The sequence below is a fragment of the Microtus pennsylvanicus genome, chromosome 1, assembly GCF_037038515.1.
Source record: "Microtus pennsylvanicus isolate mMicPen1 chromosome 1, mMicPen1.hap1, whole genome shotgun sequence".
Classification (NCBI taxonomy): Eukaryota; Metazoa; Chordata; class Mammalia; order Rodentia; family Cricetidae; genus Microtus; species Microtus pennsylvanicus.
The window spans coordinates 216,814,838-216,839,851 of record NC_134579.1 but is presented as its reverse complement, the minus strand read 5'-3'; the positions used below and the strand labels follow the sequence as shown (position 1 = coordinate 216,839,851).

The 25,014-nt window shown below is 46.9% G+C and overlaps 1 protein-coding gene across 5 annotated transcripts in view; it reads left to right on the top strand.

The window, feature by feature from the left end:
- The window catches only part of Pde10a (phosphodiesterase 10A), a 440,519-nt gene that overhangs the window by 182,350 nt on the left and 233,155 nt on the right, over positions 1–25,014 (top strand). For 4 of the 5 annotated variants that reach the window (XM_075950945.1, XM_075950955.1, XM_075950971.1 and 1 more), the window contains exon 2: positions 15,259–15,393. In XM_075950945.1, the coding sequence (XP_075807060.1) occupies positions 15,259–15,393 (135 nt within the window). The remainder of the gene's footprint in view (positions 1–15,258; positions 15,394–25,014) is intronic. The other variant, XM_075950962.1, reaches the window with a different exon arrangement.

The window sequence follows — 25,014 nt, the reverse complement described above, 5'->3', positions numbered from 1 at the left end:
TCCTGCGCATGCGCACAGGGGAGAGTGCAGACTGCTGTGGACGACAGGTCGGGGGCAAGCACAGGACACGCTCCTGGCAAGCGCGACTTCCGAAGGGCCACGTACAAATAAAGCGTGTGCCACAGTTACCCACGCTGCACGAATGTTAGTTTCTTTATCTTTATAAGTGTTCCCTGGTTATGCAAGAGGTTAGAAGTGCAAGGACCGTGAGGGCACATAAGAGTGCCACACTTGGGCTTCACTGCTCCTCTGTAGCTCTAAAATCACTTCAAAATGAAAAGGTTTTAAACGATGACATCAGGGGGCATTTATGCAATAATTTCACTGCAACAAGACATTCTCACTAGTGTCCATGATAGTTGTTGCATATAATAACACACCTAATATGCATACAATATATATATATTCAATGATGAGATGACAGAGGCAAACTTAGAATGGACCAGATAAACAGAAAGCAGTGTGCTGGATGCTTTGGGCCAACTTTTCCTAGAAAAACAGCCACCAGTAAAATAATTTACTAGCGAAATTTGATATTTCTTCCAAAAGATTAGAGGACCTCAGAAGAGGCTTGAGTCAAATAGGAACTGAACATGTTTGGGACTCAGAGTCGAGAATCTCATCTTTGGAGCTGAGTCTCATGACACTATCATGTTCAGAAAATAAACCTATATTTCAATAATGGGAAATTTTATTGGGTACCAGGATGAGAGCAATGGGCAGGGATGGAGATAAGGATGCAGACAGGGATGTAGGGTCCTCACTTAAGAATGACTGCTCTGCTGGTGACAGGTGATTTGTGGGAGTCCTCGCATGTAGGTACATTCTTCCTTCCAATTTTTCATCAACTTGTTTGAAGAAACAGTTAGTGACAGCTAGAATTTTAGGGTGGGCTCTTGTTCGAGGTACTTCTACTCTGGGAGATCATCCCCAGACTCTTCGATGACTTCTTCTGCTTCCGTTTTCTTCAGTGACCTATCATTCTTTGTGTAGGGTTGAGGCTTTTGTGTGGGATTTCCCTGGTTGCACCCTTGTTCCACTCATATCTGTAGCAAGGGGAGAAACCCCGAGTGAGCGAATGTGTATTGTTGACATGGGCACCGCCACGTTGAGGACTCCAGTCCTCGGACCATGAGGAATCGGCAGAGCCATCACCCATCCAGGTCAGGATCAAGAAGGTTGACCAAACCCTTTGTAGGAGCCCTAGCATCTATGACTAAGTGACAGTGTGCGCAAAGACTAGCAGCTACAGCCTTATCCTCATGGATTTTTATAGCCGGAGGCTGCTCCCTACAGAGACCTGGGGACTAGCTAGCTCCTCCTCTGTGCTGTCCCTAATCACAGTCTGCGGTTCAACATTGTTGGGGTAACAGACATTACCCAATCCAGCTTTCCTATACGTGTGCCTGTACTTTCTTCATCTTGCCTTGGCTGACCCTAGTCAGAGATCCAAGACTCAAGTTGTATGGGTCACGTACATGTGATACTGTTGTACATGCCTTTAAATACCATGAAGTGACATCTTAAGAAATTTAGACTTGTTGGGTAATGGCAACCTCTTATATTCATAGGCTTTACAGACCAAATCAGTCTTTAAAATAATTGCACTAATTTAATTTCCACCAGCCATTTCTTACATTGCCAGGTTTATAAATATTAAATAGCATCTCATCTTGTTTTAGCCAGTCAGCAATAATCATAAACACAGTATCTCTGATAATAATAAAGCTGGACAACTTTAAAATTAATTTCCCAGGGAAGTTTTTTCCAGGCATGTGTGTGTGTATTTAAGGCACACAGCACACATTTTGATATGTCTATATGATATGATTACCAGTCAAGCTAACTGCATTCATTGTTTCTCTTGTCACTAGGATCTAGGAGGTAAGATGTATTTTGATTTCAGAGAGATCAGCCCACTACAGCCAGGAAGGTGAGGAGAGAAAGTGACTGCTGGTGCCCAGCTGCCCTCCCCTTCTGTCTTTGTTTCTGTCCATGGTGTGTGGGTAGAAGGCCATGGTCTCCACGAGAGGACAAGTACCGGAGGCTGCCCTTGGTGACTTGCTGATGGTGCTCCTTGCCTAGTCTTCAGGTCTGCGCCTAGTTTGCTGTATTACCTTTGGCACCACATCTAGGTGTGGTCACCACGTGACTGAGCCATGCGATGCTCTGTGGCCATGATGGACGCTTCAGGAACTCTATGAGTTGGACTTAATTCTTCCTCTTGAGTAGTGGAGTAAAGAAAATGGTCCTTAACACTGTTTTTTAACCTCAGAAATTTGAAGGTATTCAAATGTTTTCAGAGCTATGAAAAAAAGAAAAACATTTTCATGTCCAAATTTCATTCTTCTATATGCCTACTATATTTTGTGTGTGTGCATGCGTGCGTGCATTTGTGTGTGTGTGTGTGTGTGTGTGTGTGTGTGTGTGTGTATGGTCATTCTAAACCTTCCCCTTTGTTGTTTTTTACTTAGGAATTCCATTAATGAGAATCTGAGACGGCTAATTTTCTGTCTCATCTCAGCTGGGTCACTGGGTGGCCAGGTAGTTGTTCCAGTATTGCTCTGGATGTTTCTGTGATGATGGTTTGAACATGGATTAACATATAAGTAGAGGGATCCCTTCATGCTGCAGGCAGCATTTATCTATCTGTCTGAACAGAAGTGAAACTTGCTTCTTCAGGCTAGAGTGCTTTCCTGTCTGCTAGCAGCAGAAGTGGGCAAGAGATTCCAAGATGCAGATTCAAAACTGGCTAGATTTCTAGGTTCTTGCAATCCTCTCTAATTATACAAATTAATTCCTTGCAATACAGCTCTTTATATGTCTGTGTATCTGTCCATTTGGCCATCTAATCTCTTAGTGGCTCTTTCTCTGGAGGCCCTGACTGGTATGTAATCCAAGAGAGATCCCTCGTGCTGATTGCACACCTCGTGTTTCCGACATTCTTTCATGTTTCAACAACCTTGGAGCGTCTCTCTCATTTGGTCTTGGAATCAACCACTGCTACGGCCTCTGCTTTCTCCTCTGGATATTCTCAGCTCTCACCCTCTGTGTCATGGATCGCATGCTTCTTTCACGTTTTATCTCCTCTACGTCATGGATCGCATGCTTCTTTCACATTTTATCTCCTCTACGTCATGGATCGCATGCTTCTTTCACGTTTTATCTCCTCTACGTCATGGATCGCATGCTTCTTTCATGTTTTATCTCTCTCTCAAGGGCTGTCTTCTGGAAAATTCTCCATTCTTCCTCCCAGTTTCCCAATTATCTCTTAAAATTTCCTCTTAGGTGCTGGATTTTTAAAAAACTCAGTAACTGTATTTGTTTCATTTCTAAAGACCGATGCTAGATTCTTCATCAAGCCCGCATGTCTTTTCTTTCTTTCTTTTTTTTTTAACGTTCTGTCCTTTGTTTCATCTGGCTCTGGATTTGGGGCAGACTAATCTTATTCTCTCTGTGTGTACGAACTCCAGTCTGCTTTCCTCTCCAGGTTGGCTTTGGCAGTGTTTCCTCAGGCATCGCTTCCTGTGAGGAGTGTGTGGTCAACCTTGCAATGTCGCTCCAGATGAAACTGCTTGTTTCTCTCAGGCAGCCTCTGGGACACCCCCTCCTTGAACTTTTTAACTTCCCAGGGTATGGTTCCAGCACCAGACAGACACAGAAAAGCGTAGATTCCAGACCCATGCTGGGTTACTGGTATTGTGTGTGTATTGCCCAAGACAGTGCTTCCCCTCCAGAAACCAGAGGCCTGCCTTAGTCATTCTCCCTTTTCTGATAGTGGATCTTTCCAGTTTACATTTCCACACGCCTGTGGCCCTTTCAGACTCCCAGCTTTCTGTGGACAACTTGGTTTCGTCTCCCCACGTCCATACAGATGCAGAGCCTCCAGCCATATCCATGGGCAGATTTTAGGTCTGCCTGGGCACATTCAGGATGTGCTAGGTCCTACACAACCCAACCATAACTGCAGATGCTGATGGTGACTGTCTGCCATGCCTGTCCTTTGGGGACCCAGCTATGACTTTAGGATCACATCTATACAGTAATTTTTCATCTATGGAGCTCACCTAACTCCACAAAAAGCTTGGTGTAGGAAGAAAAGGCTGTGGGATGCAGTAAGTAGTGGAAAGGTGGCATTATATCTCTGAGACAGGAGAAGAGTTTAATTTTCTCCTGTCAAACATCTAGGGGTTTTAATAATCCCAGCCTTTTAAAGCCTCAGACTTTTAAGTTTCCTTACATCGCTGTCATGATTTCTCTTTGCAATTCCACCCACTCTGCGCGAGAATAACAACGTGTCGATGCTCTATTCTTCTTCGGTGAGAACTCTAAGCACTTTAGAGACAGTGCCATTTATCCTCACAAAACCTCTGCATACTGCGGGAGATCGTTGGAGAGTTGGAGTCGACCTTGTGGACAGAGAAAAACAGTCAGCTTAGCCCATGTCACCAGGTGAAGGAACTTCCTGGTCCAGAACAGTGTAGAGTGGAAGCAAAGAGCTTTCCCAGATATTCTACCAGGAAGAGAACTCACCTGGCGGGTTCTTTCTCGTTTATGCTCCATATCTCAGGTCCTAGTGGAGATGCTTCTGGAACTCTCCAGAGAGTAACTACAGAACTCCCTTGGATCCTCTTAGCGGAAAGGTTGCTTGAGTCTCAGGAATCCCAGGGAACTGATTAAAATAGTCAGGAATGCAGATTGCACCATTTCTGAACTAACATAGGTTCTGTGATGGACAACCAGCATTCCAGTGAGCAGTCATTGTGTGTCAGGGCCCAGAAGCTAGGCAGCCACCAGCTCTTGTGATGCGGCAGCGATGGAGGCAGGAGAGGCCAGCTGCACACAGGAAACAGATTCACCAACCGGCATGAAGCCGAGGTCAGGAAGATCTTATGAGTGAGCCAGGGCTGCTGGGCAGGCGGACACTCTTGTTGGGAAACTTAAATTCTAGGCTGGGTCCCACCAGGCAGAGAAGTATCTGCTTGCCCAAACCCATCCAGTTTGCCTTCTCTAGAAGCCTGCAGAGGTTCAAGATTAGAACTTCATCAAGTGTGAGCACTACACAGTGTTATCGTCAGACCCTGAATCGAGGCAGGGCTATCGGGCAAGGGCTACAACTCAGTGGTGACTCTGCTTAGCACCAACAAGGTTCTGGGACCCATCTCTAGTACAACAAAGGGACCCGAAGTCATGAGATGATGTCACTAGCTGGGCTCGGCATAAGGGCCAGTTCTTCTTTGGCTGGCTCATGACACGGTTCACCTGGACCAGACCATGCCCTATCTCAATGCTTAGACTTCTAGGGTGGGGAAGGGCATGTCCCCATGACACTGATAATTTTGAAGGTGAGCTCTGCTGCTCTTCAGAGCCGGACACCTGCTTCAGGGCCTGCGTGACCACCGAGGGTACCATTGCCTTACACCTTAAGGGAGTCTGCAATTGAATGGAAGATTGCTGGTTGCTATGTGAAATCAGCCTAAACCATAGAAACTCCTTAGTGTGAAGTAAGACAAGGGATGGGAAGCTCTTGTCAGGACTGAGGGCCGGATCATTGGTTTCTGACAAGCAGACTAGCTTCCCCCAACGCTCCTGACAGTCAAAACAAGACAGGAAATGGGACCAGTTGGTTCATCCCCAGTGAAGTCTCTTACTTTGCGTTCTGTGCCATAGCAGGGATCATGGTGTGTAATTACTTAACAAAGAATCACTAGTGTTGCCTGCCACAGACAAATCATAAGAACTAATTTTATATTTCACAGAGAAGGATGGGGCCACATAGCTAGAAGTATTCTCTGTCCTGCTGGTCCCCCTGGACTGGTTTTTCTCTGCTCACCTGTTCCCAAGTGGCCATTCAGAGGTTATTATCAGTTACAATTGTCTGGCCAATGGCTTAGGCCTATTACTGACTAGCTCTTACTATAAATTAACCCATTTCTAATAGTTTATATTTTACCACGTGACCCGTGGCTTGGTAACCTCACATCTAGCTTCCCTTGCTTTGATCTTCTCTCTGTATATCTTTGTTTGGACTTCCCACCTAATTGTATTTTACCTGTCCTTTGGCTGAAACAGCTTTATTCACCAGCCAATAAAAGTAAAAGAGGTGTCAATCCCTTGACTAAGTTGTTCCTGGCTGGTGGGGAGGCCCATGGCAAAGCCAGAGCCACTCACTTATGCAGCCAGGAAGCAGAGAGATGGGGTGGGGTGTAGAGGGAAAGGACCACAGGTGAGGAATATCCTTTCAAAGCATCCCCCATGTTTCTCTGGCCAGTCCATAAGCTGGATTAATTTGTTATGAGGTTAGCTCCTTCATAAGCTACTCAGTTCTCAGATGAACTACGAACTGGGTACCAAGCCTCCGGCACATGGCTCTTCTGAGGGACACCGTACTAAAACCATGTCCTACTTCAGTTTGCATATAGACATGCACTCCTCACAGAGGCTGCCCCAGGCCTGCCCCTTCCTGTCCTGTCCCTCATCTCAGTGGCACACCGTGGACTTGCCTCGCATCCTTCCTCATTGACGTCTCACGCCATCTGCTCTGTCCCCAGAATGACGAGGGTGGCAGGTCAGCAACTCTGGGGCGTGGCATGTCCTGTGGCTTGCCTCTGTGGTATTGCCATCTCTTCCAGCAGCATTTGTGGATTTGTGGTGTAGGTGGAGATGAGACAGAAAAATGTTCTAGGACCAAATGACACAATATATATATTTAATGTAGTATCATTTATTATGAATGTATAATCATATATATATATATATATATACATACATATATATATATATATGTGTGGGAACTGGGAGTGAGACATGATGTCAGAGAAAATACTACTTTTGAACTGAGCTGCAGAGAGTAAGACTAAGTTTTCACAAAAACAAGGATTGCGATACCGGCTCTTCGTCCACTGGGGCTCATTATTCCCACCTGATTCTGATGCCCGGTGCTGGGCTTGAGGCTGTTATCCCTCCCATCGTCTCTAACCTAGGGTAGTGTCTAATAACTTTCTTCAGGAACAACGTGCAGGTGTGCAGTTCTTACCTGCACGCACCGTCAGACCTTTCAGTTGCGTTTGGAAGACAGCTTGGCTGTGTAGCTTCTTCCCAGGCTGATGTAAACGGTTCCGTTATCTCCCAGTGTGTTGTGATATCTGGGAGCCTGACGTTGGTTCCATTCCTTTTAAACAACTCGGTCACTGTCTTTTCCTCCTGCAGACCTACAGTTGCCGTGGTTGTCTGATAGCAAATACATTCAAAGTCTTTCCATGCTTCGTCATTGGTCATGTCAGGCTTCACCAAGGAGATGGCTTAAAAATATTCAAGGAAAAAAATCTATGATGGGCTAGGGAGATGGCTCAGTGGTTACGAGCACTTGTTGCTCTTACTGAGGACCTGGGTTCAGTCACCAGCACCTGCATGGTGGCTTACAATTATCTGTAGCTCTGGTTCCAGGATTTAGGATCTGACTTCTGACCCCTGTGGGTGCCAGGCATGCACATGGTGCACATACATATTTGCAGGCAAAGCAGCCATACACAGAAGATTAAATAATAAGTCTCTAGAAAATAAAAAAGGTTTAGGACCACGGCTTGTACGGGTACAATGCTGACCCCCATGGCCACCCACCCAGGGATTAAACTGTGTGTATTTAGGACTGTTGCCTCTCTGTGGTAACAGAGGGTAGAGCATGCTTATCGTGCCCTTAATATCTTGTCTCTTGGGAGAAGTTTTATTCTTTATTGTCTTTTTTGTTGTTGTTGTTGTTTTTGTTTTTTGAGACAGGGTTTCTCTGTGGTTTTGGAGCCTGTCCTGGAACTAGCTCTTGTAGACCAGGCTGGTCTCGAACTCACAGAGATCCACCTGCCTCTGCCTCCTGAGTGCTGGGATTAAAGGCGTGCGCCACCACCTCCCGCCTTGGGAGAAGTTTTAAAAATTGATTTCCAACTCTCTCTATAAAGGTTGCTTCAAGTAATTAACATAAATATTTTTTATTTCTTTATGTATGTAAAACAGAAGGCAAAAATGGTATAATTTGGGAGATTTTTTTCATCTGAAAAAGTTTTACTCAACTTGACTGAAAAAAACTCAGTTTTAGCAGAAATATTTAATGATGATTCCTCCAATTTATCCTTTAATCACTTTCATTTCAAACGACAGGCCTCCTTCTTTTCCCTGATGATAACTTACACGACACGAACTAGTGGATAAAGCAGACTCTCACACTGAAAACATTCAGGAGGCAGCCTCCACCCCAGATCTGCCCTGGGGTTTACATTTTATGTGGGGAGCTCTTCCCCAAGGCTGAGGGTGCCTGCTCTGATTCTGCACCAGGACTATCCCATATTTCATGTATCTGGCCTACTTACATATGACTTTAAATGCATTTTTGAGCAAAATGTTGCATTAAGTCCCCCCTCCTCTTTTAGAGAGTCTCACCGTCAGGGCACTTTCTGGAGAGTCTCACCGTCAGGGCACTTTCTGGAGAGTCTCACCGTCAGGGCACTTTTTGGAGAGTCTCACCGTCAGGGCACTTTTTGCATCATGATAGCTTGGCAGTTTGGACTCCGAGTCTTTCTGTTTAAACCATCACATTTTTCAGAATGGGATTCTTGTTGGTAAGCATCTGGGGGCAGCCAGGCAAGTCCTTGAGTTGGGCCAGTGCGGGGCATCAGGGGTACGTGCGATGGGCAGTAAGGTAGAGAGTTAGGGACGACGAGCTCATGCCAGAGGGGAGCCACAGACAGGAGCCTGCAGCGCTCACTCTGGAGGAACCAGAAGCTGTTCCTGCCTGGCTTTCAGACGTCCTGCAGGGGGACACCTTTTACTTCAGGAAGGAGAACATCTTAAGAGACACCTCCAACTCTGAATGTTGCTCATGTCACCACAGCTAATATGACAGGATGTGGGTGTGAGCACTGGTATTGGGGGACACTTTCTTAGACTGTGAGGCCTTTGGCCCTAGTCGTCCACCAAAATTACCAAGGCTCGGTGGTCTTTGAAGCCTGGAGAAAATGTTCAACTCTCTTCCCCCCACCCCCCTCACTTAAACCCTGCAAGCTTACAGAGCAGTGTTGGGTGTTGGATGTTGGATGAAAAGCAGCAATCCTAAATAGAAGTGCTGGCTTTGCTTTGAAAACATGGGTTATTCCGGTCACATTTCGTAGATAAACATACTAGGCTTTCTTCTTGCAGTGAACCGTGTGAAAGGACACGATGGCTTGGGATTCATTCATGCTCGAAGACTGCCTCTGCGTTCCCGGACAACCCCTCTGATCTTGCGGTCTTGCTGGACCACAGTGGTGTCAGCCTTAGGGACTAACACCAAGTCATCCACTCCTTGAGCCTCTCTGGGGTTCTGTGCCATTTGGGTTTGGCTTTCTTTTAGTTATCCCTTCTTGGACCCTGGGTACTTTCCAGGGATGGGCAAGGGGTATTGCCTAGTCCCTGGCTGTGTGTTTTTTCTAAACCCCTGGTCTTCCTGTCATTACTCTGTGGGGGACTCTTGTCTATACAGGAGGTGTCATTTGAATTGTCTTGCCCCCAAACTCTGGTGCAACGCAGCAGGCAGAGTGAACCGATGACACCTGAGGAGCTGGTGGTGGGAGGACAAGCCATGTCTGCCATGTTCCTTCTTCCTAGGATAGGATCATGGGATGTGTATTCCTTAGTTTGACTGACGTGCCCAGCCACTCATGTCTAGCCACCCTGAAGGCTAAGGACACAGTGGGAATTCCTGTGGTTACTACTTCCCCGTGTGAGCCAGTCCCATCAAGCCCTTCCCTGGGCATAGGCTTATGAGCCTTCAAGAGGAGCACACAACTCACTGCTTTTTGCAGAGTGTGCCGCAGTACACAAAGGAAATGCGGATCTGCCTGCACCTAGGGAGGAAGGCTCTCCCAACCTGTACACCCCACCTAGGGAGGAAGGCTCTCCCAGGCTGTGCACCCCACCTAGGGAGGAAGGCTCTCCCAACCTGTACACCCCACCTAGGGAGGAAGGCTCTCCCAGGCTGTGCACCCCACCTAGGGAGGAAGGCTCTCCCAGGCTGTGCACCCCACCTAGGGAGGAAGGCTCTCCCAGGCTGTGCACCCCACCTAGGGAGGAAGGCTCTCCCAGCCTGTCCAGCCCCGGAAGGAGATGCAACCCCTCACCGGCATCATCACTTTATGTGTGTTACTCTAGGTCCAAGTTCTACCGCTTTTCTCTCCTCCTCAGTCCTCCAAGGTCCCCGTGGCCACTTGAATAAGTAGCTGTGTAGCTGGGCTGCAGAAGAGAGGCCAGAGACATAGACCCTCCCCAAAGCCCAGGATACTCTGTGTCACATTCTTATTGATTTTTAATGGATGGAAATTTCATTACTTAAACAGAACAGCTCAAATGAAGTTTCTGGGTGCAAAATTCATAAAAGATTTATAAAATCTTGAAAAAATACATAAAAGATTTAGAAAATCAACAGACCTTTCGGTTATTTTGCCTTACAAAAAGTAGAGTGTTTAGTCTGAGGTCATTGTGCTTGGTGAAGGAAGGTAACATGTGTGCAAATAAATGCACACACAGGTGTCTTTCTTAAAATCTTTATTTATTTATATTTTATGTAAGAGTGCTCTGCATACCTGTAGTCCAGGAGAGGGCATCAGATCCAGATGGCTGTGAGTTACCATGTGGTTGCTGGGAATTGAACTCAGGGCTCTAGGTGTCTGTTTTGGTTGTCTTCACTTTATGGAGTTTTGTGGCAGGTTGGAGAGATGACTCATCAGTTAGGAGAACTTGCTGTTTTTGTAAGACCCAGGTTCGGTTCCCAGAACCCAATAGTAGCTCATAGTCACTTGTAACTCCAGTTTCAGGATACCTGATACCCTGTTCTGGCTTCTACAGCCACCACACACACATGATACATACATACATGCAGGCAAAGCACTTATACACATAAAGTAAAAACAGATCTTTCACAATAGCCAAGGGCAGAAAGACCATTCCCATCACTGGCTGAATCAACCAACAAAACAGGGTCTGTCCAGAAAATGGGATGGAACTCTTCCTTCAAAGGGAAGTGCTGACTGTTACAGCAGGGGCTGGGGGATCTTGAAAGAGTGAGTATAAAGGAGAATAACTCAGTCACTCAGAAGACAACAACAACAACAACAACAATAATAATAATAATAATAAATCAAGAATAGTCATTAAAAATATTTTGGCCCAGAGCTATTTTAGTCCATCAGACATGTCAAACAACACCGGAATCCCCCTTCCTCTTTGTCTTGAAGGCATCCATTTTCATCTCCTCTTTAGCAGAAGTGCAAAGGACAAATCTTCCAGTCCATGCTCCTGTGGGCTGAACTCAGTGCCATCTATCCGGAGTCTGTTTCAAACTGGCTCATCTCCCAAGGATTCTGTTCTACCATGCCTGTGCCATTCCTGGGTGTCAGGAAGGACTCCCACTCTCAGTGAATGGTTCAAAGGGCATTAGTCTCTTCTGGGTTCATCTGCTGCAGTCTTAGCTGGAGCCCAGACTTCAGCCCAGACACTGCATAGACTGCATAGGTCGGTATCAGAGCTCACTTGGGGGCTCTGGACCTCGTGGAGGTTCTTCTTTGAGAGCACAATTGTTCCTGATTATTGTCATGATGGCAGACTCAGAGGGGCTTCCAGGGCCTTGAACTGTGAACTTGAACTCCCATCATGGTGGAGGGAAGAAGAGAAGAGAGACTACTCTTGGCAGACAGAATTAGGGCAGGGAGCCACTCAAAGCAATCTCTTGTGTAGTTCCACCTGGAGGAGACTCTGCCAGAAGGTGAGGGTGGGGCCACATTCTTTATGGAAGTGCCCAGGAAGAAAATCCTCCCTGCTGTAGAAGAGAGTGACACACCAAGAGGGACTCAGAGAATGCGTAGATTTTATGTATGTGTGCACACGTGTGTGGATGCATGTGGGTGGGTGTGCCCCTGTGTGTGCGTACATATGTGTCCGTGTGTGCCTCTTTCCACCTCTCCTTACCTCTTCCCTTCGTTCGCTTAGAATCATTTGTCAACAGGTTCTGTCTGCTCTGGAGGAATACTGTCTTCTTCCAAACTTGGCAATCCTGGAATCTGCTGAACAAGCATTTCAAGAGGAAATGTCTAAACCCAGCCTTGGCTCAAATGTAGATGGTATTTAATCGAACACACACACACACACACACACACACACAACTCCCCTTGGCTGGATTCTGGGCACCTGGGCAGTATTTCATCAATGGATGGATGTTTTCATTTTACTATGAAAGATGTTGAAATCCTAATTTTTATTTGTAGAAAAACACAGTGGCTTGTTGCAGCTACATCTGTACCCGTCAATCTGAAGGCCCCGTAGGCTATTGAGTATAAATGAGGGCACAGCCCTGTGTGGACATAGAGTTCTCAGGAACCTCACTAGCTTCCATCTCCCTTTGTTGACTAAGAGGTTTCTGTCCTGCCTGGTCCCGCAGCCATTCAGTCCCAAAGAAACACACAGAGGTCTATATTAATCATAAATTAGATGGCCTATTAGCTCAGGCTTCTTATTAATTAATTCTTACATATTAACCCATAATTCTTGTCTGTGTTAGTCATGTGGCTTGATACCTTTCATCAGCTAGGCATTTTCATCTGTGTCCTCTACGTCTGGGTGACAACTACAGACTGAATCTTTCCTCTTCCCAGAATTCTCCTGTTCTCATTGCCCTACCTCTACTTCCTGCCTTGTTACCTGCCTATACTTCCTGCCTGGCTACTGGCCAGTCAGCATTTTATTAAACGAGTGCAAGAAACAAATCTTTACAGGGTCAAGCCATTGTCCCACAGCACCCCTTGGCCCCCAAAGGGTGCCTTGTCCCATTTGTCCCTTCTGGTCTGTTTACCTATGGTCACAGTCCAATAGAGTGCCCATGGTACCATTTGCAGCAGAGCCACTATGCTACCCCAAACATCAGCAATACGGTCCTGGGCTCTCGCCAAGGGCACTGCTTCCTGCTGTCAACCCCAGAGCTCTGGTTTACACAGTGTCTACTCTTGTAAACCAAGGAGAAAGGTCCACCTCTATCCATTCTACTCACCAGGCTGTGAGCAGGGGGATGGGTTGATGCCCTAAATGTTTGAGCTCCATGGTCTCAGCCTCTGTGTTCACACCCGTGTGTGTGTGTGTGTGTGTGTGTGTGTGTGTGTGTGTATGAGTCTGCGTGCATGTGTGTGCATGTGTGTCCCTGGTTTGGGACTGAGTCACAAGAAGCTGCCACACATCTGTAGAATATGCATGGCCACCTCCAGCCTAGTTGGTCACAGGGAAATTCCTGTACCATTGAGGAATGAATCCATGGTTGTACCTTCTGCAATTGAGATGCTGTTTCTTCCTCTCTGATGATAGAACAGCATAGTCCCAAGCCACACTCTGTGCTATTATCCTAAGAAGACTCCCCTTGTACCCGGGCAACAGTGTTGGGTCCTCAGAGTTATCTCCTGGCTTCCCTGAGCACCTTGAATCATGCTACATGACTCAAGCAGTTATCAGTTTTGGTTATCCAAATCTTTCACGACTGATTTTTGACCTTGACTTACTCCTCTTATTTCAGAACAAAGCTTTGGCTTTGGTCTTTTAGATCCATGCATTCATAAGGTGCTGTGGACTTTGAAATGCATTCACAGACCAGATACACAGGCTGGAAGCCTGGAGGTACAAAAATGGTGAACCTGTGATTTTTGCTCTTCCCCACACAGGGAAGATGGGAAATTCATGGCACCCCGTTCTGTAGATTCCAAGCAGATCGGGGTGGCATGCAATAGGAAACCAGAATTGTCCAGCCCATAGACTAGTTTCATGGTTGAGGCACATGTGTGTTGTGATTGGTCTAGAGAGTCAGAGTCATCAGTGCTGGTTAGGGAGAAAGCTACCACACTCCAGTGCTGGTTGGGTAGTTACTGCAAACTGCTCAAGACCTCATGTCAATGACAGTCCTGGGTGCAGTGTACAGTCATATTTATCCATGTACTCTCTCTGACGGGCAGTTGACATGCCAACTGAATTTCAAACACTCTTACCGTATCTTTTGATGCTATGGAACATACTTCAATCCCGGATATTATCCACCAGGGCTTTAGACAGGACATAGAGTATATCTCACTAGTTGTCATGTGGCTTTTCAGTTTTCTCCTGTCCTTCTGTATTCAGAGATTCCAGAGGCCCATGGCCACCATTTGGTCATTCCCTAGCACACCACCTGGGGCCAGTCCTTCTGCCCCAAGTGGGGATCAGATTCAACTTTCTTCAAGCTTTTGAGTTTTCTCCAGCCATCTTCTCTGCCATCAACCATTTCTATCCCATACCTCTTCGCTGTTGCCCTTCATCTGTGCCTTTTCCCAGTAACACAGACAGCTCTACTGGCCTGCTACACTGTGGTTCCCGGACTAACAGACCCCTTCCGTGGGAGTGGACTCCCACGGCAAGCCCTAGGGGATCCTCTGTACTGCCTGAGTTAGACATGAGCACAGGGAGAGGACAAGATTTGGGTGTTTCTTTCAAATGTTAAACATTTCTAAAGTTCTCTGTGGGTTGGGGAGACGAGGTTGCTAAAGACCCATGACTTTGAACTGTGTGTCTCTCTGCAGTGCTGCGGAGTCTCATGGTCAATTACAGACATGTGACACCAGGCACCATGTATTTGAGATCTGCTGGTTTGATGAGAGCATGGTCTATACCTGGGCTATCATTCATAGATCAGCTCAGCACAGTGTAACACAAGCTCCCCTCTCCTACCTTTCTCCCCTTCATCTTATCAACCCACCTGACTGAGAGGCACAGCTCCCCTCTTCCCACCCCCTGTAGGCTGCATCCCAGACCTCCAGGCTGCATCCCAGACCTGCAGACTGTATCCCAGGGGAGGCTCAGGATGAAACAACTGAACTACAGTTTTCAAGGAAAAATGTCCCCAGTGAGGTACCCCTTGCAAAATCCCTTCAGTAGTTAATTTTGCAGAGGCCATCTGAAGGGATCAAGCCAGATACTTTCCCCAAAAGGTCTTTCTGGTCTAACGATTTGTGCCAATGGTTTCAGGCTGGGTTTGTGTGTGCACTCACATTCTATAGACATGTGTTTGGGTTCATCTTGAATCCCATGATGTGTAGTGATGTGGAAGGTGTTGGAAACCCCCATCACACTATCCCAACCTATAAGACACGAGATTCCCAGGGAGATCCTACTCAAGGCAGGACAGGTTTAGCCATACTTGGCACTAATGCCTCACCTTGTTCTTTCCAGCAGGCTGCCTCCCGTTCACATTTAAAGGTGGGAGCAAAGGCCCCGCTCTCCTGGCACTGCGGAACCGCACAGACACGCGGGGGCAGATGAGCAATGACTCCACAGAAGGTGCCACGGACTCCTGCAACGCAACAGGTATGAGTGAGCCCGTTATTACAACCAACTCCTTGGACACACTGCCGTCCCTGCCCTGTGTTCTCTGTCCTGAAGAGCTGGGACCTCATGAGCAATGTGCCCAGGAAAATTCCCCACAGCTTGGAGGGACTTTGTGATGGTGTGGTAATACAAAGGGGCCGGGAATAGGCCGCTCTCACCCAGATTTCTGAAGCACTTTGAATAACTTATTGTCTGAAGTCGGAACAGGTACCTTCTTGACAAATACAGCCATCAAATCAATAATTTAGCCCAACAGTGGAGGTCATCCTCGCTCACCACCACCACCACCAACAAAATACATCTGATGGCTTTATTGCTGAATCAAATACTGACAAAAATGCTTGTAATTAATTTAATCTTTTCATAAAATAAGGCTATCAGAACCTGAAAAGTAAGTTCCCCAAATGCAGCATGGATATCTCTTTCTGTTCTAAGGTAGAGGACAAGGGACCCTCTTTTGCGTATAAGGGATGGGAACTCAAGTGTACTCACTCCTGAGAGGGCACTGGAGACTGAACAGAGACTTGATCCCGCCCGAGTCTAGCTGGGTGAAGCAATAAGTTATTGAAGTGACTTAACAGAAGCCAGGGCGACTCAAGCACAGCTACACCAATGAAAAGCCCTCTCCAGCATAAGTTTACCACTCAAAACAATGGCATCGCTTGAGCCTGCCTAACTGGCAGGCAGCTCAGCCAGAGGGTCTTCTCTGTCCCACTGCTTAAGGCTTCCAGGAAGTGCATCACGTGGTTCTTTTAAAAGTCTCTGATTCCATTGCCAGGAGGGAATGCTTCAGTGTAGAGGCCATAGTGACAGCTACACAGTGCAAGCTTCCAAAGCATGTGTGTGATCTGGAACCGCCCCTGCCCTCTTAGCTCTCCTTTGCATGTGTCTATGAAAACCAAGCCTTTTGCACATGACCACAAAGGTCTCTGCTTAGCTGAGTGTGCCCCACTGCCCCCTTCTCTTGTAAATACTATTTTAGCACCTTCCCTATATGGATTGTTCCTAACAGGAAGCAAGAGACAATTCTTGCCTCCCACATTGCTCTCCACCTGGGGCATGGGACACCAAGGGACAGAACACGTGCTGTATTTTGGAGACTGAGCAGCGTCCTGAAGAAAGTCAAGTTCATAAAAGGTTTAGCAGCCAGGAGAGCTACAGGCAAGAATGGTCCCAGCTCTCTGGCTGAGTGGAGCCTGAGCACAGCCCTGGGCAGATGTGGGAGAGCAGCCTGAGCACAGATGAGAGCCAATGGCAAGACGGTTCAGTTCAGAGGAGGTGGGGTGGCCAAGCCTTACAAAGTGAGCAAGCAGGGAATGGGGACCACAGGATCATGGGTGTGGAAAGGAGCAAGACCCTGCAGTCCTCAGAGGACTTAGGAGTTGGGGAAGTATGCAAATGAGAAGTCGAAGCATGCAGGAATGCAAGGGGTCTGCTGTGGGATAAACGGCACAGGTGTGAGATGCAGACACCTGAGAACCCTTGGCAGCTCAGAGAGCAACCACACTGGGAGAGCCTGGTGTCAGGTGATTCCAAGGAAAGAACAGAAAGGAGGGGGATGCCCTCTGGAGCCTAGATTCCTCCTCCTACTTACTCTCTTTGCCCGCCAGACCAGCCTATCCCTCTACTGCCTTATTGGCTGTTCAGCTTTTTATTAGACCAATCGGATGCCTTAGGCAGGCAAAGCAACCCATCTTTACATTGTTAACAAATGCAGCCTAAACAAACAACACATCTTTAGATCGTTAAACAAATGCAGCAGTCTTTACATAGTTAAAGTGATATCCCACAACATAAACAAATGTAGCACATTGTTACCCAGTTAAAATAATAGCCCACAACACCCTGCTTCCATCACCTGGGTGCTGGGATTACAGGTGCACACCATCACACTGTTCACGCAATGCGGAGGATGGAACCTGGGCTTCCTGTGTGCTAAGTAAGCACTCTGGTGACTGAGCCACATCTGGGTCTTTGAATTTTTAATGGAAAAAATATTAGTAATGTGGCTAAGGAGTGTTAACAAATTGGGATGGCAGGGGGAAGAGAAATGGCCTTGTCTTTGATTCTAGCTCTTTGGGTTCTTTGGTCTTTGTTTTGGTTCAGTTCCTAATCCGTAGCTTTACAGAATTAGGACCTGGAATTTAGGAAGTTATGAATTCATCAGAACATGAATTGTGACCGACAGGATTTAGTCCTACTCTAGGAACTATTTAGACTACTAACTGTATTTAGCCCGATTCTAGTTCCATTTCTAGGGACCAGTGTACTGTATGGGACACTGCCTAATGCTAAGACATCTAGGAAGCCAAAACAAAGGAGCTTGCTTAGTGGACAAGAAAAGGAGATGCCGTGAAGGTCCTCCCATGCCCACCATGGAGACATCACTGGATGGTTTCTGCTGCCTGGTTGAGGACATTTTTCCTGGTGACTGAATGCTGCCTTTCAGACTTATTGTTTTCCTCTCCACAGACCTGAGCTCTGCCCAATAGTGTTAGCTGTAAATTGAGCTATTGGAAGCAGGTTTCTGGGCAACCCTGTGAAGACTGTCTAGAGTCAGAGCAGCCTCTGAGAATATCTGTGAGGCATTATCTTAAGTTAACTGAGGCAAGATCCCCCTCTTAATTGTGGGCAGGACCACTCCCTGAGCAGGGAATCCTGAACTGGATAAGATGGAGAAAGGGAGCTGGGCACCAGCAAGCTTGCATGGATTCTTGACAATCTCTTCTCCTTCCCCTTTGCTAGGGACCAACAGTAAGGTGTCACAGTTTAGGTCTGGGATTAAATCTCCCCCCCCCCCTCTGTGTGTGTGTGTGTGTGTGTGTAATTTTTAACTAATGTCTAATGTCTACTTCCTTACTGTCACTTATATTTGATGCTCCATAATTCTGGCATGTATTTTAACAGTCTATAAAACATTCATTTTAACAGTCTATATAATTTGCCCTTTTTGCTCAGGACGTGTTTTTTAAGATATACTCAGCTTTCAGGACCAAAATTGACTGTAGGGTGTGGTGGGCAGTTTTAACTGTCCACTGATATAATCGGGAATCATCTGGAAAGACAGTCTCATAGAGGGGGAATTGTCCTGATGGGGTTGGCCTGAGGGCACGTTTGCCAGAATTCTTCCTGTCCCCCTTCCTTCCTTTCTTCCCTCCCTTGCTCCCTGTTTCCTTCCGTCTTTTCATCTTTTCTCTTGAGACAGGTCTTAATATATAGCCCTGGTTGGCCTGGAACCCCTGTGTTGACTAGGTTGGCCTCAAACTCACTTTGCCTCTGCCTCAGAGTGCTGGGTTTAAAGGTGTGTGCTGCTTTGCCTGGCTGAGAGATGTTCTTAACTGAATTAATTGAGCTAGGAAGGCTTACCCTGAATCTGGGCGGTCCTCTTCCCTGGGTTGTCCTGGGCTGTGTGCGTGCAGAATGCCAGCTGAGGACTGACATGCACACAGCCTTTTACTCTTTGTCCCTGATTATAGATGTGATAGAACCAACTCCCTAGAGTTCCGTCTCCTTGACTTTCCCTCATGACACCAGCCTGATGCTGTAAGATAAAAGAAACCCTTTGTCCCTTAAGCCAACTTTGTCAGAGCCTTTTGTCACAGCCACTGGAAATGAAGCTAAGATAACAGGAGGACACTCCAAAAATCAAAACCGGGATCTCTGCTTCAAATGATCTTGTCTTAAAAGGGTTGTCCTATGGATTTCTGAGACCTATCCCCAATATTGGGTACCACCTGGATAGCTATGGGGAACAGTGGCATGGATCTTGAATGGTGACCAGGGCTCCATGGTTGCCTATGGTGAGAGGACCACCCTGGGCACATTGACCCAGGTGCTTAGTGAGATTAATAATCTGGCCGGTTGTTCACAACTGTAATGAGGGCTAGCTGCTATAATGTCAAAGTAGAGACCTTAGAGTCAAACTGGCCCACAGGTTCCCCACAGCCTTTGCCTTTACCAGATCATCCTGTTCACCGCTGGCTACTCCGTGTCTGCTGGGAGCAAGGCATGGTGGATTCTGGTGGTACAAATGCTCACTGGAGAAGCAAGCCTGCCTGCACTATGGTATGCGTATCACATGAGAAGTCAACACGCTCTGTGTTAAAGTGGGGTTGGCTTCTCAGTCGCCAAGATGAGTGGAAGACATGAGCAACGAGGGAGAAGAGGACTAGCTTGGAGAGAAAAGGGAACGCCAGGGTCGCTATCGTGGCCGTGTTCAGTGTCTGATAGTGGAGTCACTCATGACTTCAGATTGACTTCATGTAGGCCAAAATACTAAAAGAGAAGGGTGTGTCTGCCAACCTGTCTAGTTCTGCCTCTCCCATTCTTCCCATGCAGACCCTCAAAGGATATTTGCTGTTGACGAATCTACTCAGTGGGAGAAACCCTTATTGGCCAACACCCACTCTCCTGGGTGTCTTTTCAGGGGTGATGGAGGGAGTTTGGGAGTGACAGTATAGTGATATGGACTCTGTGAAGTCCCTAGGAAGAGACCCTGTGTCGTGGTTTGAATGAGAACATTCTCCCATAGGCTCATGTATTTGAACATTAGGTCCCCCTACTGATGGTGCTGTTTGGAGAAGTTCAGGAGGTGTGGTCTTATTGGAGGAAGTTTGTCACTGGAGGTGGACTTTGGGGATTTAAAGACTCATGCCTTTTCTGGTTAGCTCTCTCTGCTCTGTGCTTGTGCCTCAAGGTCTCAGCCTTCTGCTCTGGACACCATGCTGCCATGATGGACTCTTTTTGCCCCTCTGGAGCTGTGAACTCCAGCCCTTTTCTTTGAATGGCTTTGTGTTTTATCCTGGTGTTTTATCACAAATACGGGAGCAAGAGTAGCTAACACACTCCCTAGGATAAAACCTTCTGATAAATGGTATCCCTCTTCCTTCTGTTGTGGGTTTTTCTTGAAGGCACCTTGACCAGGTGCCTTTCCTGGAAGAGCACTGATTGGGCGCATCTCCGCTGAACACCTGCCACTCTCTGTGGAGTAGCACAGGCGGGTCCTACTGAGCCTGTTTCTCTGTGTGAATGCTCAGCTGGCTGTGGGGATTGTTCAAGGACCATAGCCAACAACACCCACAGTTTGTTCTGGCCCCAAGCCTGTGGACTTGTGCCAGCTCCCAAGCACACACAGGATCTCTGGAGGAGCTACATGGCTGGATGTGATGCTCCAGCCGGTCTCACTCCTCAGTGATTACACACTAGTGCCTCGGGATATGAGAACTGCAGCCCAGGCGCAACAGATGCAAGGGGAAGGAAAGCGCTAGAAGCCACGTGCTCCACAACAGGAGGAGTCTGACAGTGACATGTTGCATCCTTTTACCTTGTAGATGTGGTTTGGGGATTTTAAAAGTCACATCCTTGCTCTGGTGACAACAGACCCCTGTCCTTTCTCTCAAGAAAGCTCCTAGGGCTAGAAAAGCAGAGGGTCTCCTAACCCTCTCTGTCCCCCAGTCCCAAAGGTTCCTGAGCTTCCAGCCATGTCTAGGAGGGACAGGGTGACTGAGGCAAAAAGTCTCAAGATCTAGGTGGAGACAAGAGGTCCAAGGAAGCTTGGGTCATGCTTTATTGCTTTGACTCAAGGTCGAGATTATTGATAGAGGCAGTATGATTTCTGAGTGACTTGGGGTTAGCGTGCTTTCTGAGTGTTCAAATGTATAATTTCTCTTATCCTCTGTCCTTAAAAGATCCCTCCAGTCCAGTCTCCATTTTCCTTTTTCCCAGACTCACTTTGCAGCCTGCTTTAGAGCTCACCTTTGAGGCTCAAGTTGGGGTACTTCTCCACCGTGTTTGCAGGGGTGTGCATGGGCAGCTGAGTGAGCGACAAGGGCCACATGCTGTGTCTTACCTTAGTGTTCTTTTTATGGTCACATTCACAAAATTCATGAGCCTCTCTTTGGAGATGACAGAAGAATGGAAACTCTGTTTTTGCCTCCCCTGTTCCACTGCCCAAAGATAGGGGTAGAGGCAAAAGCCACAAGGGTATTACCTTACACAGGGAACTCCCAAGATAGCCTTCTAGAGGAAGGGCCTGGTTGCTGCTATTGAAGACCCAGATTCAGGTGTGGGACAAGACTGTAAAGCCTGCAGTATGCTCTTAGACATAGATGTCACATGCAGACCAAGGCTGCTTGTTCATTTCCTGGCCACCCATACCCAAAATAATCATACAAAAACTATATTAATTAAAACACTACTTGGCCTATTAGCTCAGACATTTTGTTAAGTAACAACTCTTACATCTTAAATTAACCCATTCCTATTTTATATTTTACCTCGAGGCTCATGGTTTACCAGTAAGGTTTTGGCTGGTGTCTGTCTCCTTCGCTGGCTACATGGCATCTCTTTGACTCTGTCTACTCTCTCTCTCTCCATCTCTGTTCGAATTTTCCGCCTGGCTCTACTCCATTAAGCCATTGGCCAAAAGCAGCTTCTTTATTTACCAATGGCACTAAAACATATTCACAGCATACCGAGGGAATCCCACATCAGTTCTACCCATCTGTCTAGTTAAAAATAATTGACCAAGTATGATCGCTAATATTCATTGTCAATGCAATGGATTTCAAATCATTTGGAAAACATGTCTCTTAGTGTGTCTCTCAGAAGTATTTTTATGTAATATTAGCAGGACAAACACCCACCCGAATGTGGGTATCTCAGGAGCTGGATCCCTGACTGAAAGTCAGCTGAGCAGCAGCATTTATCCCTCTGCTTCCTGGCTGTGTGTGCAATATGACCCTGCGCCTCCTGTTCCCACTTTGTTCGGGCTTTCCTACCACAATGAATGACACCCGCAAACTGTGAGCTCTCCCTTGCATGGCTTTTGTTGAGTATTCATAACGACCATGAAACAACCAATCCACCAGACTGCAAACAAACCTGGGACCCAGCTGAAAAGTTTCTGCACCCAGATAAGACCCTCTGCTGGTGCAATAATCTGAATCAGACCAAACTGAGCCAAATTAGAAAAGCCCAGGTTTAATGGATAGCAATGCTCCCGGATGGCTTACCACCACCACCCCCAGAGGTCCTGGGGAAGAAAGACCGGAAAAGCATGTTTTTGTTCTCTTGGTGGGGGAGCTGTTTAAATATCCTGTGGGAGTGGTCTTGAGTATCTCTGGGGAGGGGTTATTGTTTGGCTTTCTCATGGGTGGGGTCTGGACTGAGGCAAGTCCCAGGGAAGGGGCTTGGGATGGAAGTTCCACCCAAACATTCCAGACTCTTTGGATACCTGGATGCCAGTGGCTGGGGTGAAGCCTTAACCCAAACATTCCAGACTCTTTGGATCTATAGATGCCAGAGGCTAGGGTAAGGCTTCTACCCAAACACCTGGCCTGACAACTCTGGGTAGCCTTCATTTTATTAGGGTGAAGTGTTCTTGGAACAAGCACAGTGTGTGCACAACACCTATGAGAGATGCTGCCCAAGGTCTAATCTACTGGTTAATTTTCCAGTCGCTATGGCAAAGTATCTTACAAGAAGCAAATTTGAGGCAGGAGGGATTATTTTGGCTCACAGTTAGAGTTCAGGATATGGTGACAAGGAAGTGACCCTCAGCAGCCAGAAGGGCAGCTGGTCACACCACACTCAGATAGCTTCCTCCCTTTATACAGTCCAGCACCCCAGGCAGTGATTGCTGCTGTCACATTTTATGAGTGAGTCTTAAGCCCTCAATTAGTCTAATCAAGATGACCCCTACAGGCGTGCCGAGAGGCTAGCCTAATCTAAATAATCGATGATTGACTGATATTCCTGGAAGTTTGTCTCCTAGGAGATTCCAGATTCTGTCACATTGACAATACAAACACTGGCAAATCTGTGAAAACAGGTTTCACATTGTAGGACAGTGAAGGGTTTCCCACACATTCTGTCACTGATGTTCACTGCAATAGAACTCTGAGCCTGTGGTTGATAATTAGTTACCGAAAGCCCATGATCATGATAAATATGGTTCGCAGAGCCCTTCAAACCCCTTTTCTCATAGGCAGAACCCAGTCCCTGTCCGCTCTGCTCTCTGCCTTTCCAGTCCCCTTAGTGATCTTCATTGTTACACACTTACAGTCTAGCTGCCATTGCTGTTGCCTTGCTACCAGAACAGCCTGATTTTTATAGTTATCGCCCTGTACCTCAGATGAATTCCTCCAGTGTTAAAAGCCCCTCTCCTTCCTGGTCACACCTGTGAAGTCCTGTGTCCTCTGAAAGAGCAGCAGGGTCACAGTGGCAGGATGCTTTGTGTGCGTCAGAGATTAGAGTCCAGCCCTGGGGGCCTGAGATGCCTTGCTACCCAGCCAGCTCATTGATAGCAACCTGGGAATGCGTTCTGGCTTCACCAGGGGTTAAAAAATTGCCCCCACCCAGGAGGTGGAGAAAGAATTGAGTGTTTGTAGATCACAACTCAAAAAGGAGCCTGTTCTTTCATCCCCCAGTTTTCTTTGCAGTTCACCGCAGCTGGAGCAGGGTTCCTTTGTAGCAGGCAGGAGTCAGCTGGACTGCTTCAGGGCACGCTAGCTTGAAGCCCTGACCCAAGGGAGCTCAACCTTCTAGGAAAGTTCAGAGATAAATACAATCCAAGAGCACAGAGCTGGCGCACACACCCCTTCCCCGTGTCCTTCTGCTGTCCTTCCTCTCACCCCAAGCTAAAATGGATTGCTTGTGGGCTCCCACGTCATCTCCAAATCACACGATGGCCCACTATCTGAATGATTCCTCCAACCTTCTTTTCAATGGCTGTTGCTCTTTAGCTTTTGTATAGGTGTGTCCAGTCTTAAGTCCCCCATCCCCCCAAAGCTAGGAATGTACCCCAGTACAAAATCATAGATTAACTTAAACTATTATGGGATTACTTTACAATTTATTTTGATTACTTGACTCTCTAGTTCTCAAGGATGATCTTTGTGTATCATGTAATGTCCTCAGTGTCAAGAGGTTGCACAATCCTGAAGGAGTCTAGAAAGCCTCCCCGCACCCATGCGCCAAACACACACATGTGTATACATTCCTACATATATATTTACACTCATATGTATGTGCACTCACACATATGTACATACACATGGACACACATGCGTGTTCCATGCCTATATCTGCTGCTTTTCACCCCTCTCCTTTCCTGCATGTGGATTTTCCTGGTGGGAAAGCCACTTCCCCACTGTCTGTAGACTCAGAAAGAACCCAGCACAGTATCAGGAGTATGGCCTGCTCCAGGTTTGTAGCACCTAGTGTCTGCATGCACTGAGTTCTCCTGAAGAAATAAAACAAAAAGGTACTATGCCTGGTCTTATCAGGGATTCTTTTGGTTCCGAACATAAGCAGAAAGCAAAAGAAACAGAGAATCTCCAGATTACAGACTGGCATCTGTCAGCTGATCCTGGGTGCCTGGTATTCTGCAAGTTTCTTTTTCCTGTGAGGAACTGTGGCCAGGCCTCTGAAGTTAGCAATGGGGACTTCTTAACAAATAATATCCATTTCAGCATACAACAGTGAACATAGCTACTCTTCTTTAAATGCGAGCGAGGCATTGAACTGAGCTACCATAACCTGTACGGCACAAGGGCCTCCACTTGCCTATGGAGTGTTGGTTTCCAGGCCCGTGTGGAC